Raw genomic sequence first — 17732 nt, 5'->3', positions numbered from 1 at the left:
ATCATCTGCAATTCATGAAAATAGAACCATGATACGAAAACTAAGCAGGCAAATCTAAAAAGCACTTTTCTTATAAATAAACTTATTTATATTTTCTGAGACACTGCTTGTGTAAATAAACACAGATGTTAGAAATAAAATTGTGGTAAACACTAGTACACACACACTATTACTAAAAGGACGGTGATCGCCAGGTTATCGACAGCAGTTTGTTTTTTTAGAAACACACTCACACTACTAGAAGTCATTTTTATAAACCAACTCATAACAATAATTTTATTTTTCCGCCAGAAGCAATGAAACAAAACGTAAAACAGATTACAAATTATGCTAACAGGATGGGCCAACTTAGAACCAAAAGTGGTTATTATGAAACTGACCCCAGAAACAACTACGCATGATTTCGCAACTATGCTGCATTCCAAAAGTATATGTGCAGTATTCACAGGATATATGTTTACAAAATAATTATCTAGGATAATGTTATATATGACGGTGTTAGTATTGTGTATTTGGTTAGTAGTACCGACTGGGATAGTGATTTCGCGCTCATTGCATAGAGAAATGCATTGTTGCACCATATAAGTGCGTCGATCATTTCGTGTCTTCCCATAATTAGAAGTTTTCATATTGATGAACGAATACGGGTTTTCCTTTCTTGCTGAGCCTTGTGCATGTTTCATCAACTTCTTTGGAAAGGTTCGCGGGACCACACGTAAATACCCCAATCTTCCGAATCTATAGAAAACATCAACTTAAACTATTGACGTATTTTATTTTGTTTGAAAGAGGTTTCGGCAAAACTTGTGTCATCATTAGTTAAAAATGTTTTTTAAGTTGACCTGACTGACGCCACAGACCGTAGATAAGGCTCGCGTTGGTGGTGACGCCATGCATCATTGATATCAGTCACACACCCATAGATGTGAATGTTTTATTGCAATATGGGCCATTTTCTTTATTCTCAAAATTATGAGTAAATCCGTTAACATTCTTCCTAAAAATTAAGTATTACAAATATCTGATCCAGTCTGATCTCACGCTTCGGATAACAATTGAACAAACTAGAAATGGTGCAAAAATTACATATCAAAAAACATTTTAAACGTTTGGTCCGGCTATAACGTTCTTTTTGTCTATAGTTGCGATTGGTTTGATGGTGGTGCATTTACACGCCTGAAGGGCGCATTTTTAATACATCGTTTTTGTTCACTGAATGTTTCTGTATCTTTCGTACGCAACACCGTTTATTTTTATCATATAATATATGTGAATAATTTAATTAATATTTCAATTTCTTTAATTTGCTGTGTCAGTCTCTGGTCTATGCCTATAATGCTTGCTGGTGCACTGTTTTTGTAAGAGACTGACTGGTAAATAACTTTATTATAGCACGAGCTTTCGCGAGCTTTATCTCTTCTTCAGGTGCAGTCACCTTGTCACCTTGACTATAATAAAGTTATTTACCAGTCAGTCTCTTACAAAAACAGTGCACCAGCAAGCAATAATTAATATTATATCTTACAAAAAAAATATTTTTTTGTTTCAACATGGAAGAACAGAAACCCACACTTTCAAAGTCCTGCTTTTGGTCTTTTCTCAATGTCTCCAATAAACTGAACCAATCTGGTCGTCCAAAGTGTGTAACTGCTTTCAACCCGGTAAACATCGACCTCCCCTCGGTCTTCTGGAAGTGCTTCTCGCATGCGTACTGTAATACCAACAATACAACCGTTATTTTAATATTGGTGAACCAAGTGACGCATTAATATGTTTAACGTGCCGTCATCGTGGTGCGCAGATCATATTTATGAGGAAACTGTGTAATGAAAAGGTGAGTTCGAAGGATTCCCCGTTCATCGCCATCTTCTGCATCCTTGATGATGTCAAGCAGCCATTCGAACTGCCTATGATCCCTCGCGAGCCAAATGAAGTAGACCTGACGACGTAAAGTACACATGTATACTTTTAAATAGAGACTATTAAATAAAGATAGCGTTACCGGGATTGAGTGTGGTTTAACAATTGTTCTGTCAATGCCCAATTTCTGATAACCGTTTTATGGTAATTCAAGAAAACCAAGTATTATGAATAAAACCAGTGCGAAATAAAAAAAAATGGATGCTGAGATTTGAAACACTTGTCCAAAAAATGTGCTGGTGCAAGACATTTTGTGGAGATAACAGCAGATTGTTATAGGGGGTACTAATAAGTATTTGCGTTACACATTCAAAAGTTACATGCCAAACAATGATATCAATGCCCCTCCACATTTCGATATTCATGGTCCCCTATGGACTCTCCTACACCACACCAGCTGCACCCCAACCCCCTCCGTCCGCCATATCTCGCGGGACCTGTTTTAGTGTACAGCGAAAACTCGCTTAACCATAGTAGATATGAATCATACCCTTTTACACGCAACATCCGGGCCCATGGTGGTTGTGTGAACCAAATCTTTCAAAATGGATGCGAACGGCGTCACCCCGATTCCAGCTCCTATTAAGACGGAAACTTTGTAGTTGGGCCAGTCCTGGTGACCTTCGCCAAATGGACCATCGAGGTAGATCTGAAAGTGGAAGCAAACGCTGAAGAAAATCATGTATTTGACTCAACACAATGTTTTTTCACCATATGATGCAACGTTTTGTCACATTAGGTTTTTGTATGCTGTGTAGCTTGTGTTTGAAATAAAAATTCAATACGGGCCTGGCCCAAATAGTAACGTAGCTTGTATACGATAGCTGTGATTGACAAGTATAAGGACCTGCGCAGTGGGGTGATGCTACGTTGTTACGCGATAGCATGAAATACTTCTATGTTTTATTAATTCAATCAGTGTTTGGTATGCCATGCGGCAAAGTTTGTGCCAGAATGTCAGTTATCAAAGAATATTATGCCTGACAGCAGCATCACAAACTATTCCCCCACCTTGGGAAGATCGAATCCAGCATTATTCTCAGTGTTGTAAACTTTGCATAGGCGTTTCGTCCAGGGGCCAACCGACCTGATGTGGAGCATGAGAGACGATTGGTTGGGTGCGGATGAGAGAGTGAACGGATGATAATCGCGAGGGGAAATCTCCGGGCAAGCGATCTGAACCTGCGACAAAACAAAGCTGAACTAATGAGGTCGGTTAGGTGGAAACGGTGGCCCGAAGATACAGCTTTGTTCGAAACGTTTTGAAACCAATGTTTGACTTTTACCTACTAATAAAATAAATGAGGTAGCAGAGAACGGCACGCATCGTCATAACAGATAAAAACTTAATTTTTTTTGCGTGGAGTTTAAAGACTTTGAAAAATTTATGAACACAACGCACTTTATAGTAATCATTCAATATGAACAATACAGCCAAAATACCCAACATAAAATTCATCTCAACAAACTTTCAAGTTGTTTGTAAAATGCCGCACGTAAATAAATCCAAGCAAAAGGTACTTACCCATTGACCAGATTTGTAGTGAAAATTTCGAGGCCTCTGTATTTCGAGGTACAGCACGTTTGAGGGAAGAAGTTCGGCGTTTAAAATTGCCACGGGAGTTTTGCGGCGACACAAACTGTACATCTTGTCCAGTGTGTAAAGTGTGGCAGGTCCCAGAAAGTAGAGATAAAATCCAGGTTTCTGTCAAAAGAGTTTTCCATGCATACGACAAGCAAAAACTTTGTAAACATGTAAAAAAAACCTACTGACATCATTTGATGTCAATTGATAACTAAAATTTAAAAAGGATTCTTAATGGATCGTGCTTCGATTGGATTTCAAAAAATGTAAGAGCATTTGTTAGGCTGTGAAAATACAATTAAAAAACAAACTCGCAGTGCTCTGTAATAGTGAGATATCCATACACCAATAACCAAACATCAATGCAAAACAAATTCACTACCAAAGATTTCATTTAAAGCAGGACTTTATGTTTACAAAAGTCTCCGTACCTGAACAAGCATAGCGCTTCCATGCAAAACTATGAGGATGTAAAGAAGAAATATTCCGATGATATGGGTCCAGTGGAATACTTGGTACATCAGACGACGGGCGAAGTCCATCGCAAACACGTACCTAAATATATTCGACAAATGCTATATTGTAAACATGTGTTTTTCATGTATGTTGGCACAAAGACTAGACTACTTAATTAATTTTAGTGCCGATTCTTCCGTGACTAATTTGTCACACCAAGAAAAAGAGCAGTTAATTGACTACGAAAATGACGCGGCCCACCGCTTATTGGAAGGGTTCAAACTCGTCAAGCGTTCAACATAATAAAGACTTATAATAACCTAATCAAAACTGTTCATAATTGTTCAACATTTATGATTTCAAACTGCATTCAAAAACAACACTTTCGCTTCACAAGAAACAAAACGCATACACTTACATTAGCAGTAACACGACGCAAAGGACGACGCCAGTCACACCAGTGATTGTTTGAAAAGCCCAAAATACAAAGGATGGAATAAAGTTGCTCGGCCACCAGAGGTCGCTAAAGTAGCAGAGCATGTCGGAAGGAGATTGTGTTGGGATGGAGTAGAAGTTAATTCCATGTGCCACGGTATGCATGACTGCAATGATAAAAGATACTGTACTATGAACGGATTTACTCTTTTTTAGAACAAAAAGTCTGTCCCATAATGCAGAAAAACTGGTAAAAAAAAATTTAGACAATTATTTAAGTTCCGGCAATAGTTTATTCCATCATCCGTTTATAAAAAAATGCGTGGCTGGTCTAACTTTACGGTTATGTTATAGAGCTGACCTGGCTGACGCCACAAATAGTAAGATAAGGCTCGCGTGTGGGTGACGTCATTGAGCGTTGATTAAAATTAGTCAAAAAACCATGAAAGCACACATACCTACGTTTTCTGCAAAATGTGCCAGCCATTTTGTTTGCGCTGAAAACTGCAAAAACAGGCAATCACATCCCTATGTAATTACTGTTGGAATGTGTGCCAGGGTGCGAAATTAATGCATACAGGGCACGAAAAATGTTACACCTCAACGAACACCACAGAATACATTTCGACTTCTGCTTACCAGAGAAAAACAATCCCATCCAGGCTGCAATCCGATGCGTCGTCATCGCTGAGTCAAACGGGACGAACCTTGCAACCCAAGTAGCTCTCATGAAAGTTATTATGTTCCTGCACACGGTCAATAGGATTGTGCTGAAGTTGAATTGCAAAGCTCCTGCCGACGCTCTGGCGACCGCTAGCGGATAACCTGCCATGCTGTTCAAGCCTGAGGTCTTGTTCGAGACAACCTCGTCTGGAAAATATGATTCGTGTTTAAATGAATAATATTGAAGTAATTTGGTGGCAGTAACCGAACGCTACTATTGAAATTCCCTTTACGATGTTTTCTTACTTACACTGGCTTTTCTTTTTAGCGAAATACAATTGTTTTATGCGAAAGTTAACACATTTTAACCGTGGAAAGGCATATTTCCATGATTGCAGTCAAAAGGAAAAGGTTAAAATCGTTGTGACTATAAATAGGGACAGAATGTTTCCGGAAGCGTTTATTAGGAACTTAAATTAAAGTCTTAAAGGGATACTTTTTTCAAAAATGGAAAATAAAGGAAAATTTCGCTTTGAGCGAACAAATATAAATGCAACCGCAACGTGATTTTCATGGGCTTTTTAACCTACTGAACGCGTATGCAAATACACCAGCCGTGATGAGAGTGTACAGAGAGATCCAGAACACATGCGTGCAGTATTGTTCCACCAGTCTACAAAACGCCCGGTATCTTCTGCTCATCATTCCCACCGCATTGCGCTTCATAATGACCGGATCATGTGACTCCCGCGTTGTCAATCGGCTCATCGTGTATTGGCAACTTCCCCTTGGACTATTGAAAGAAAAAATAAATTTGTGACGGCGCAATTAAATCGTGACAATGTAGTTGTTCGATTATTGATGTTACGAGGAGACTATTGTGATCTTGTCATTATGTTCGTCTGGTTCAATTTTAATGGGTTCCACATGCGTTTTAATAACCTGGGTATTGGGGATTCAATACATTTTACGAAACTTTATCGGAAATACCTGGAAAAACTTGTGGTGATTTTCGGAAGTTCCGTCGATTCTGGCACCACCGTGTTTCTGTTCAAATCTAGAATAAATCCACAATAAATGAACGGAAATCACAAGTAAATGAAGTAAATGAAAGTAGAGCTATCTTTCACAAATATCTTGTTTACAGTAATGTCCCATCGTGTTTATATCTTAAGGTTGTTAACCCACTATAGAACTATCCCATTAGAAACAACACAAATTGATGGAAGTTGATACTTGTTCAAAATCAAACCTACCTCTTCCTGGTTGCAAAAAACTCTTGCACAGACTGATGTCGTATCGCTTTACAAACTCTTCGAAATCTTCGAAATTATAGTGGTTGTGTTGATTCCGCTGCATTGACGTCATCATGGACATAATGATCTCATCGAATGATATGTGAGTAATCTTCTCCTCCCCAACAATCGTGAGGATGGACTTCACCATCGAAATAAATTCATTCTTGTTTAGGTGACCTTGTTTGCTGACGTCATACAATTCAAAAAGGAGTTTGGCTTTCTGTCTTGGTTGGCCTAAAAACACAAATATTATTGCAACCTTAAATCTGTAACTGCCAAATGTTATTTGGTTGTCAAGATTTTCTTAATGTAAATAAAACCATTATGCAAATTATAGTTATGTTCAAGTTTTGAAAAACCGTTAATGTAGGATACGGCATAGAAATATTAAATAAATCAAATTTAAATTAAATTAATTAATTTGGAACTTTTTTTTTTAAGCAAAGTTTCAACGTTCGCAAAGGAGCCAAATACACGAATGATACACGATAATTTCTTGGGCATGACCAGATTGTATTGTAAACGTAAAATTTATATTTATTTCTAAAATTAAATTAAATCGTTATATTTTATTGGCGCCTGACTTGGAAATCTATGGCGCCAATGTCATACTTTTATCTCTTTTTTTTAGTATTTTTTATCTGCATAATTTTTTATGGGCCAAGTGCACATGTTTTGATTATTATCATGTATATTTTGTACGAGTAAATAAAAAACATATTTCTACTTTTTCTGCAATTGTGGGAACGGCAACAAATTTGTAAATTCCGTCACAAACCTTTCGAGAAAAAAGTCAAAAATCGACAAAAGTCTTTGTACGTCATCATATCGCCATCATAACTCGAATGCTCGAAGATTTTGTCGAGAAATGTTGAGTCGTGTGAAATGCGAAACACTTCGGCAACGTCATGTTGAGATAACTTTGCGTTGGCGAGTTCCGGCAAAACCTGATCGGAATCGAGTCCGTCCTGTCCTATCGTCTGGAAAGGTTGAATATTGTGTTTTGATTTTGTTGGATTTACTTGCGCTGCAAAACATTTTTTCTGAAGCTATAATGCTGGATAGAACAACACAGTTGTGTTTGGAGATCTTCCCATTCAATTCCAATCCATATTGCAAATCCAAACCATAAGATGCGGTTACTCCACGGTTGTTCGTCTCCGTTGTTTCGTACCCAGTTGGATACATAACTGCTCGACGATCACCGAAAGGTATCACAAAGTGAAAAATTCTGTGCCTGCTTGTGTAAAAGCTAGCCCAGTTCCACAGACACCAGCTGCACTGACAAGACCTTTAGGTCGACGCATTATGAACTACTGTCTCCAGCTCTTAAAGATGCGGCAGATTTGCTAGTAACATTATATTTAATTGAATTTCAACTCATGCTACTGTCGCCATCGCCAGCAAAATAGACAATACAAAATGTGTGAAAGGACTTTACGTCCCCAAGTTAATTGTGCAAATCACCGTTCAAATCATTAATTCTTGTTATTCAACAACCCTGCGTACAACAGCAAGTAACGTTTCTTCCTAATTATTAACATCACAATTACACCGAAGTTGCTACCAAGACCAATATTCTTGTTCTTACCATGCGGAGTGCATTATTGAAGAACAACTCCATTCGATTGTCCCTCGTTTCCTTGGTAACGGCCATTTCAAGCATGCTTCTTTTGCTGACGGTTCCCTTGTCCGCGAAGGTGAGCGAACCACCATCACATAAACGGTTTAAATCTGCGTAAAACTTGTCTCGTCGTGTTTCGTCAGCGAACTTCAGCACCTGTGTGACGGTAACTTCAGAAAGTCACAACGACCTAGGGTCCAATAAATATATGCAAAGTATATGACCTGCTCGGTCGCTGTATATTTTGGTTAAAAAACGGGCAATAAGATATGATATTATTTTGATGCCAGCGCCTGCAGCATTAACTGTCAAGATAGAAGAAAACTCATATTTCGGGATGTAGCTCTTCGCTTTTGATTGTTTACGTTTGCTGCCCTCAAGCGTTGGAAATAGGCAAAATCAGTGCATGTAAATAAAGCATGGTAAATTAATACCGTGTGCACAGCTAAGAAATACTTAAAACAATCACTTTATGCATATAATTTTTATTTAATAGAGGTGTAAGGTTATTTTACCAAATCATAGGATTCTTTTTCCAGCCTCACAAGGAGATGCCTCCTGTCGTAATTATTACTGCTCCATACCTCCACCGTGCGGTTTTTTGTAAGGTTAATTTCTCTCTGATTGTATTGAGATTTGATGACAACTGCCCCGTCTTTAAAAGTGATCTGAAACAGGGAAGAATGATGCTACTTTACTTATGTTTCTAGGATGGGTCTCAAGCACATGTGAATAACGTTATACCTTAATGATCTGAACACAAGCTTACACGAATTAGCGTTTTTTCCAACTACTAAATTCGTGCATATTTTTAATTCTAGTGTTGCCAATGCCTACTTTGACGTTTTGCTTTTTGCTTCCAAGAACTTCTTGTGCCGTCACATCTCTCTTGCTAAGGGCGGCCCTGACGTAAATGTTTTTTCTTCGGCGACAGAAAGCAGCAAGAACCCGCGATATGAGTATTGCCGCTGTAAAAACAAAATTCCCGAAGTCACGAAAAATTGCCTTGTATGTAAATGACTAGCAGTGCGCGGGTAGCCCAGTTGGTCAAAATGCATGTAAGCAATGTGCCTTGACAAGGTTTAGCGCACATATTTAAATGAACTTAAAGATTTTGTTTGCATGAATATGGTATCATTGTCAAAAAGATCGGCACAAAATTACTTTAGAGCCTACATAAAGTTGCAAAATGGAAAAATCATGCAAAACAACTGTTTTGAATTACCGACGCAGGCAACTCCTACAGCTGTCCAAACCACAATGAAAGATATTTCACTATCTTCGAAATAATCGTACAAGTGCAGATCAGAACATCGTTCCAAATCTTTGATAAACACTTGCGTGTAATTTTGACATGATTCTGAAAAAATTAAAAAAAATGTAAAAGTTTGTTTTCATCTTGCAGTGATTCTTGAAGGGCCCATGGAGATTCTCAAGCAGTGATTCCCAACCTTTTTGTGGTTGCGTACAACTTGGAAGTAACACAATTTCGACGCGTACCACCTAGTCGAGTGTAACAATGTAACCTAAGAGATGCAGTAACAATCATCATGAGATCACTTACGATTTTCTAAATTCGTACTTCATCCGCAAATTACGGAAAGGTGCTCGCGTACCACCTGGAATGCGGTCGCATACCACTAGACCTATATACGCGTACCACCGGTTGGTGAACACTGTTCTCAAGGGTTCCACAAACCATCATAAAGCTTCAAGCAAGGCAGGTAAACGGGTTAGATCTGTAGGATTTGTACTGATTTAGCTGCCTTGCTTGAAACTTTATGGAGGCTTGTGGAACTCTGATTTATGAATTGTGCCGGTAATTTCTTTTTGTACCTGTAGGTTTCCACTTGAAAGGGAGTTCTTGAATATCTTTTCTATAATCTGACGTCATTACACGTAGAAGAACGTCACGAAATGATGTGTTGGAAATTTCTTCGATGGCGTTGTCATCGAACAAGCTACAAATTACTTTATTTCAATACACCGAACCGTAACATTGCACCGTTACATACATGCATACACAGAGCAAGGTATATAAGAAAAAAACCTGAGTCAATTGTTTTTATTGAATGTCGAAAAGATCACCAAGACTTTGTTACCCATATGACTGTCTGGGGATTCTGTTGCTTTATCAGAGAATTTTATCTTTGCAGGAGAAAGTTATGAAGATTTGCCGATTCCATTTCTAATGACTTAAAACCAGTGATTGCGACCGGCATAGTACGCAAGCACCTCTTGTTTGTTTTTGAACAAGTTACAAATGTGATACAAATTGCTTTGGATAATTAAATTTCCTTGGGTACTTACCCGTTCTTGACATTCTCGAACCAAAACCTGTCTCCGTCTCTAATTCTTTGGAACTGATTCCTGATAATTTTGCTGAAGAGTGGGGATGGATTCGCTTTGTCGGGGTTTATGTCCAGCAAACCTCCCACCAGGATGTCAACGTTTTCAAACGTCGACGACTTGTACATTTCCATAAGTTCGTCGCGCTAAAACGGACATACGCGATATCACACATTTTATAATAACAGAATCATTTCATACAATTGCTTTGTTGCAGTACGTTTTCTTGGAGTTGACGTGATGTAAGTTACAATTTAGTCAAAGTGATTGCATGACGGGTATAGTCTATTATACAGCTTCGTATATTTTTGTTTTGTCTAAATGTGGAAAACTTGGTGCAAATCGACTCGGCAAAATAATTTCATCTAAGGTTTGTGGACCAATGAGTTTAAGTGTGAAGCGGCTGATATGAGCATATAAATCAAAACTTCGGTAATTAATCAGTGTGAAGCAACATGGAACATTCAATCTAAACTGCCAACTAACTGACAACACAGGTGGATTTTGAAGGTGGATTTCAGGGTATGCTCACCATAGCGTTGCTAGCAAAGTTGGTGCGGTTGAATCCCAATTCCTCCAATGCTGTATTGTAATCAGGTAGACCGTGGTCTCGGCCCGTCTGACAACACATATTTTTAATTAACGTATGCTCTAATTGGGCACATGCTCTAATGCTTGATAGCGAAATATATTTGTCTCACACGAAAGCCAATAGATTTTAACCCATAAACCATATTTTCTAATATCTTCTAATTGGTATAAATTATCCAGTGAAGACTCAGAAAACTTGTATTGATGCTCATGGAACCGTGTACTAAGAATCATCGATCACTTTAAAACAGCCCCAAACTCTGCGCCAAATGGTACTTAACAAATCCAGTTTAGGTTACAATAACATTCAAATAAACACAGTTTGAGTAGACGCTGTAATAGCTACATTGCAAAAGTACTGCAATTTGCCCTGATTGTTACCTGTACAGATAAGGCCATCAAATCTCTCCTGGAAAACTCAAGTGGTCCGTGATAAGCGTTTCGTAAGTCGTGTGTGATGACGTGATCTTCCCTCTCAGCCAGCTGATTGCACATTCCCAGCAAAATACCTTCCAGTGTTCGCACACGAATAATCTCCTGCATAATGTGATGACATTTCTAAAATGAAACTTTAATTACACGTGTTGGCAGTGAAGCTGAGCTCACCTCGGATCTGTAATAACTCTGACAAAGTCGAACTGCTGTTCCATTAGGTGAGCATTTCCTTTTTGAAAAAGAAAATAGCATACTTTCAAAAAATAAGAGAAACGTCGTTTAGAAAACAGGAATCAGCCTGTTTTGTCTGGTGGTACAGACGAATCAGTCCTAGCTGGTCAGGTATTCAAAATTACTCATAAAGATTGATTGACATTCGGCGACAGTGCGTTTTATTTTAAAATATCACAAAAATATTACTTTCGCCTGAATGGCATCGTCAATTTCTGTACGTATTCAAATACATTTGTGATATTCAAAAAAATATAGATCGCACTGACGATAATCGTTAATCACTCCGAGTTGTTTGGACATTTGCAAAGAGATAATATGCTTTGCATCAAAACATAAAATCGGTCGTACCCTGGCTCGTTGGAACGCACATTTCCACCAGATGGCACTAAAGTGTACAAATACCGTATGGCGGCGCTCTGGAATACGTTGCTAATAGCGACGGATGTAGACGACTTGTAGCCTAAAATAGATGTGGGGCATTTGTACACAATGACGTAATTTTAGTTACTGAACTGGGATTACTCACCTTCATATTTTGGCACATTCGTTCCTAAAAGCACGGGAAGCCATTCGTAATACACGATGTTCTACAAAGGGAAGCAAAGTTATTTAACGAAACTCGAACGCATGATTATTTTACCGAACGCAGGTAAAGCTAAGGTTACAAACATTGCAAAACCTATCTTGATCATAACCATGCGCAAACTCGTGGGGCGAAACTTTCCAATAATATATCTTGCCTGGTAGATTGCAATGTTCAAAGTACGCGCTTCTTCGAACACCCGCTGTTCCGACCAGACGGGATTCGCAGTTCGCAATTTTTTGGCTAAATAGTTGTGATGCCTAAACCACACAACGCTGATAGAGAGAAGAAAGGGATTTTCGTTGGATAATCTGCTTCCAGTTGCTGAAAACGATGGAAAAAATGATAAGAACGATAATAAGATTATTTTACATACAAAAACAGGGCTTTGTGACTTGTGTTTCGAAACTTTGAGGTACGTAGCTAAAAAGGATTATGTGAGCCCAAGTATTTTTAACTGACATCAATTTAGACTTTATCACAATGCAATACTTTGCTTCAGACCCCGAAGATCTTTTCACCCGTGAAAGATGGTTTCGATATCCATTTGTAGCTTTGTTAGCACAGCACTCGAAACAAAAAAGCAAATAATAATGCTCGCGGAAAACACCGGGCCACTTAAGCCCCGGGTCGCAATCAAACGATCAGTAAACAGCGGATTGCGCTGAGTTTACATTACACGAACAATATGTTTGCATAACCTGCTGCTAATGCAACCTGACAGGGGAAAGCGATATACTTTTATTCCTCTTACTCCAAAAGCTGGAGTCAGAACTGTCTGTCGTTCTCACTCCCGCTTAGTTATTTCGGTTTTGGCGTCTGTTGCAACATTTCAGTACGTGGGGGAATTTGGATTGTCTCAATGTGAATATTCGGTCGTGATTGCCAAGATAACACATCGGCACCGAGGGATTTGAACGACGCGTAAATTATTAGCTGAATTCATCTACATACTTGCTTACAACATATAGACAGGAGCTTAAGAAATAAAAACTACAGGTGTAACACCATTTGATAAATGCTGACCTTCAGCACAATTATTATGGGCGACTGTGATGCTGCACAGTTCCATTCATTTAGACTGGATCGAAATATAAAACTAACGAGGGGCGATTACCCTGCTAAATTCAATCGAGTTCAAAGGATTAATGAATTCAAAATTTGCTGTTTAATATAACGTCGTTAAATAGAATGTGTTCTCAAGTTAATCATAGAAAGAAGCATACCGTAAAAACGAGCAGTTGATTCGACTTTATTGGAAGCAGGAATTGCGGGGTTGTAAATCGGCAGACCAGGGAAATTCAGCATCGGAAATTTTCCCTCGTCATCGGACGACCGCAATTCACCCTTGCAATCCTTAAAAAGGGAATACCGTCAGTACTCCTCATTTTACACAACATCTAAGCGGCTTTGCAAATGTATATGGCCAAAGCCAAAGACAATGCCAACACTTAAAGGAGGTTTCAAATTCCAGTCTCAGACATTCCGAACTTTTGTTGTACCGACTTAGGTACAGAAGCTCTCACAAACTAATCTCTATGTTGTGTTCATGTCGCCGTTTTTCGACAAAACCACATTGAACAACTTTTCTCCCATAGTTGGGACAGATGACAAATAATCCTTGATATTGAAGTTCGATGGTTTCATTTCAACAATCGTCAATATACCAAAGGTCGCGCCAGATATTTCACAATTTATATCCGGAAATGTTCAATGTTTAATAACGTGTACGTGACTAATAACAAACGGCGTCGGGGAGTTTTCATTCCTGCTATTTACTTTGCTCGTAAACTAATTCGAGCTCCCGGTTACAGTTACTGTCGCGTTCCAACGCCCACGTGGTCGGCACGAGTCGAACGTTTGTTTGTTTTTTAGGCTTGTCAAGGAGGTGTGAACAAAAGGTTATTCAGGTGTCACTGGATTTATACCGATGTCAGAGATCTGTAACGTGCCAAGGGATAGTTAGATCTCTACGCACTTAACTAAAACCCACTGGAAGCAGCGAGTTATTTTGACCCTTCAATATACGCACGACAGAAAATAGGCCCTGGGTTGACGACCTCTGATCTAATGTGTGCAAATACAACTTGAAGCAAATTTCTGGGCAATTCATTTCTTACCGATTCGTATGACTTTGGGCACTCGCCAAACGAACGCAGCTGATTGGCCCAAGTTCTTCCGTGACCATAGATACTGCTACCGTCTAAAAATGACGTCACTTCGTTGATCTGGTTCCGCGGACGGTTTGGGGAATACCCTGTGTTGGAATCGTCATATCTGGATCGTTCGTACGGCATTTCCAAATCACGCAATCCAAGAGGGTTGAGCTCAGTATCGTTGTACGATATCTTGATTCCGTATCGTTCCGGTGGGCAACCGTTGCGTTCAACATCGACGATGTCGTTTATGACATGTTGACCTGCCAGGGTTTATGGAAACCTCATGTTCACTTTAAAGAATCCGGTAACGAAACAAAAGTTTCAAAACATTTGGAATTGAAGGCTTTGTTGGCCAAATATTGTTAACATAACAATTATTGAACACTATATGATGCAAATTTTACAGGCGAAAGTTGTAGCTGAACGAAACTTGTTTTTTATAGTGAGCTGCAGACAAGGCAACTGTTTCGACATAATAGGTCTCTTTAGTTTGTCCATATTTCAGTCTTTTTACAACCAAAATTAAATTTGTGAATCGCATCGTTTATTTCTTCGAACAAATTTTTGGAAATTCAGAAACAAATCATTTCCCGCAGTTTTAAACTCACCAAAATACACGAACAAGACGGTTTTCTCGTCAAACGAAGTTAAGTCGGGTGGACCAGACATGAGGGACGAGCTTACATCACGTGGAGAAGGTCGATCCAATCCTGAAGGTTGATAAACCCCGTCCGTGTAATGAGAAGTCAGTTCCCGAGAAAGGGGAGAGTCTGGGGACAATGTTTTCGATTAATTCCAATACAGGGAGTGATGTTATAAATATATTTGGCAATCAACCAACAGGAAAAGGCACAAAATACAAAATTTGTAACTACAGCACACTGCGTTAATTGTTGCAGAAATTACAATAGACGATTTTTCAGCATAGAAAAGTGACAATGATTTATATCCAGCTAAATTAATTTCGAATTGGGACAGCGCTGTGTGTGGGTTGGTTTCGCGATGGAACCGTTCAACCTTTGAATGTAGCCTAATAATATTTGCGTTGTCGAGGGGGAACCCAATATGCGTAACGTGGAGATCTCTATGGGGAATTCTGAGAATTTAAACCACAAAACAACCTCTAGGTGTTATCCAGTTGACTGATGAAACTTGTTGCCAAACAGAGACTTCCCAAAATAACTTTACAACAGTCGAATTCGGAATACTGAAGTTGGGGGCGGAAGACCATGTTTCGCCGCATTGTTCACGTTAAAACAACCCGAAGAAATTGTTTAACATTATGTGGATTTTAAGCAGAAATTTGTAATTTCCGACATTCAGAACAAAAACTCGCAATTATTAACATTATCCTGGGGTCTACAAAAATTCGTTTACTTTGCAGAAATTTCGACGTTAGTTTGTAGGGTCGTATTGCTGACGAATACCTCTTTTGTCGTAACGCGGCAACACAGACAACGAAATATTTACGAGTATATGTTGTTTGAAATGTTTGATTACCCTGTCCGGTGTGTTGACGAATTTATGGAGACTTGTTGAAATCTTTGATTTATGCGACTAAGGTTTGAAATACCTTTTTGCGTACGGTTTTTACTCGGGCAAAGGTCGGAACAAAGACCACACGCAGCACACGAAACATCTCCAGCCGCAATTAGACAAGACAAGGTGCCTAATGAGCCGTATTGCGGCCATAACCTATGAAATGTATCCACCAACATAGTGTGGTTTCTCTTTTGTGTTGTATTTCTTCGCAATTTGTGGGTGTTAACCGGTGGTTTAAATTAAGAACAAGAAAATGCAAAATTTACTTCTCGTGTTATCAGTATCTGTGTTTGACTTGCCCGTGCAGTGAATTTATAATTACCATTAAATTGTAAATTTTAAATGATAATTTGATTACGTGTTTTAAAAAGGCACTAGATTTGCTTTAAATGCAAAAATTACATTACCGAGTATTTTCCCGAAGTTTGCAAACTTACCAGTTACAACACGAAATATAGAATGACACATCCATATTTGGTTTCGACTTACCTGGCGTCCCCGATGATGGGTCCATGCGGTTGTTAAACCATCCATCGTACGGCGGAAACTCCTTCTGACCTGTCCAATAAAATATTGTCAGCCATGCAGGTTATTTAAATTATGTCGGTTCTTCGTATCCGACAGTAACTTTGAGCACTTTCTACGGCGTTTTTGCAAAAAAATCAAAAAGAATTGAAAAATGATTTTCAGTCCCGACATATGACTTTTTTGATCTTAACTGTTGCTGTGTTTTATTGCCTGCATCTACATGCTGAAATTTGCCTGACCACAATTGTTTTTAGTTTAGTGAAAAAGTAATGAAAATAAAGCAAATTCCAGGTACGATGCAAACCAGAAACTTTCCCCAATTACTGTTGGTCCCGGCAGATCAAATTACGACACGGGCAATCAGCAACCAGCAGACCGTGCGATAAAAAGACAAACTCATACGCAAGTTGATTTACTGACTCATAATCAACACTGTGTGAAGTAAGACAGGAGCACGGTATGCCGCTATCGTGCCAAAGTATGCTGAGCATCAGGTAACACAACCCCATGACGATTTCCAATATATATGACCGTCATGAATGACCATAGGAATCAGCCTGTGCAGGTCGGTGACCGGCGGATCTGTCTCTTTCGAATCAATATATATCGGAAACTTAAAACGGTGAAATAGAAGCTGATACACTGGCTCTCATCGTCTATTTCACCCTTTCGAGTTTCTGTAATACTGATGAATTACGTTTACTATATAATACTGTCGTTTTCTTCCTTGTATCATTTCGATTTATCAGGGAAACCGAACGGTATTGAAATATAAATAAGAACCCTATACGTACCTGATACAGTTAGTACCAAAATTAATAAGACAATTCCATAATACGCCGCAACAACCTTCATATCGAATTGCGATGAGTGACGCTAATATTGAAAATTCCTCAGCGAAAATTTCGAAACTAAATTGCAAAAACAAACATTGTTATATTTTCGTTCTAATTTGAACAATCAATTTTGCATTATCGTACGCTTTAGACCGTCACCCTATGCATTTTTAATGTCCTGGCCCTTCACCCTTTGTATTCCCAAATCCTCCAGAAATGATTCTTTTAAACACTTTAGTCACGTGAGAAAAGCTCCTATTGGTCGACTGTTAAATGTGTTGCGTAACTTGCTGTGTTACCAGTTCCCCATCCGCGGACAAGCAAAGCTCAAGTCCGGGTAGCAAGAATAGCCTCTGTCGGCAAACAAGTGGGTTTTAGTTTCGCAAGCCACGATTAAAGGAGAGCGGAAGGCGAAAGAAACAAACCAAACAAACGCACGTAGACAGTTTCACAGAGAGAAATGTATCAGGTGTCTCTCTCATAATGTTTAATTG

General features: G+C 38.9%; 1 protein-coding gene across 1 annotated transcript; it reads right to left on the bottom strand.

The window, feature by feature from the left end:
- Nucleotides 1-615: 615 nt before the first annotated feature.
- LOC145903060 (dual oxidase 2-like) lies at nt 616-16911 on the bottom strand. The gene is made up of 30 exons (XM_082991147.1): nt 16752-16911; nt 16364-16432; nt 14941-15102; nt 14294-14592; nt 13400-13529; nt 12331-12497; nt 12117-12177; nt 11939-12050; nt 11528-11585; nt 11303-11458; nt 10863-10949; nt 10292-10476; nt 9818-9942; nt 9207-9341; nt 8819-8949; nt 8497-8649; nt 7949-8137; nt 7136-7337; nt 6316-6591; nt 6050-6116; nt 5650-5852; nt 5036-5266; nt 4380-4563; nt 3937-4060; nt 3446-3625; nt 2932-3102; nt 2411-2569; nt 1784-1939; nt 1571-1711; nt 616-738 (listed from the first exon to the last, which is right to left on the bottom strand). Exons 1-30 carry the CDS (start codon nt 16909-16911, stop codon nt 616-618), a joined length of 4596 nt encoding a protein of 1531 aa, XP_082847273.1.
- Nucleotides 16912-17732: the final 821 nt, after the last annotated feature.

Source organism: Ascidia mentula, chromosome 5 (genome assembly GCF_947561715.1).
Source record: "Ascidia mentula chromosome 5, kaAscMent1.1, whole genome shotgun sequence".
In the NCBI taxonomy this organism is placed as follows: Eukaryota; Metazoa; Chordata; class Ascidiacea; order Phlebobranchia; family Ascidiidae; genus Ascidia; species Ascidia mentula.
This window is presented reverse-complemented; position numbering and strand designations above follow the sequence as displayed.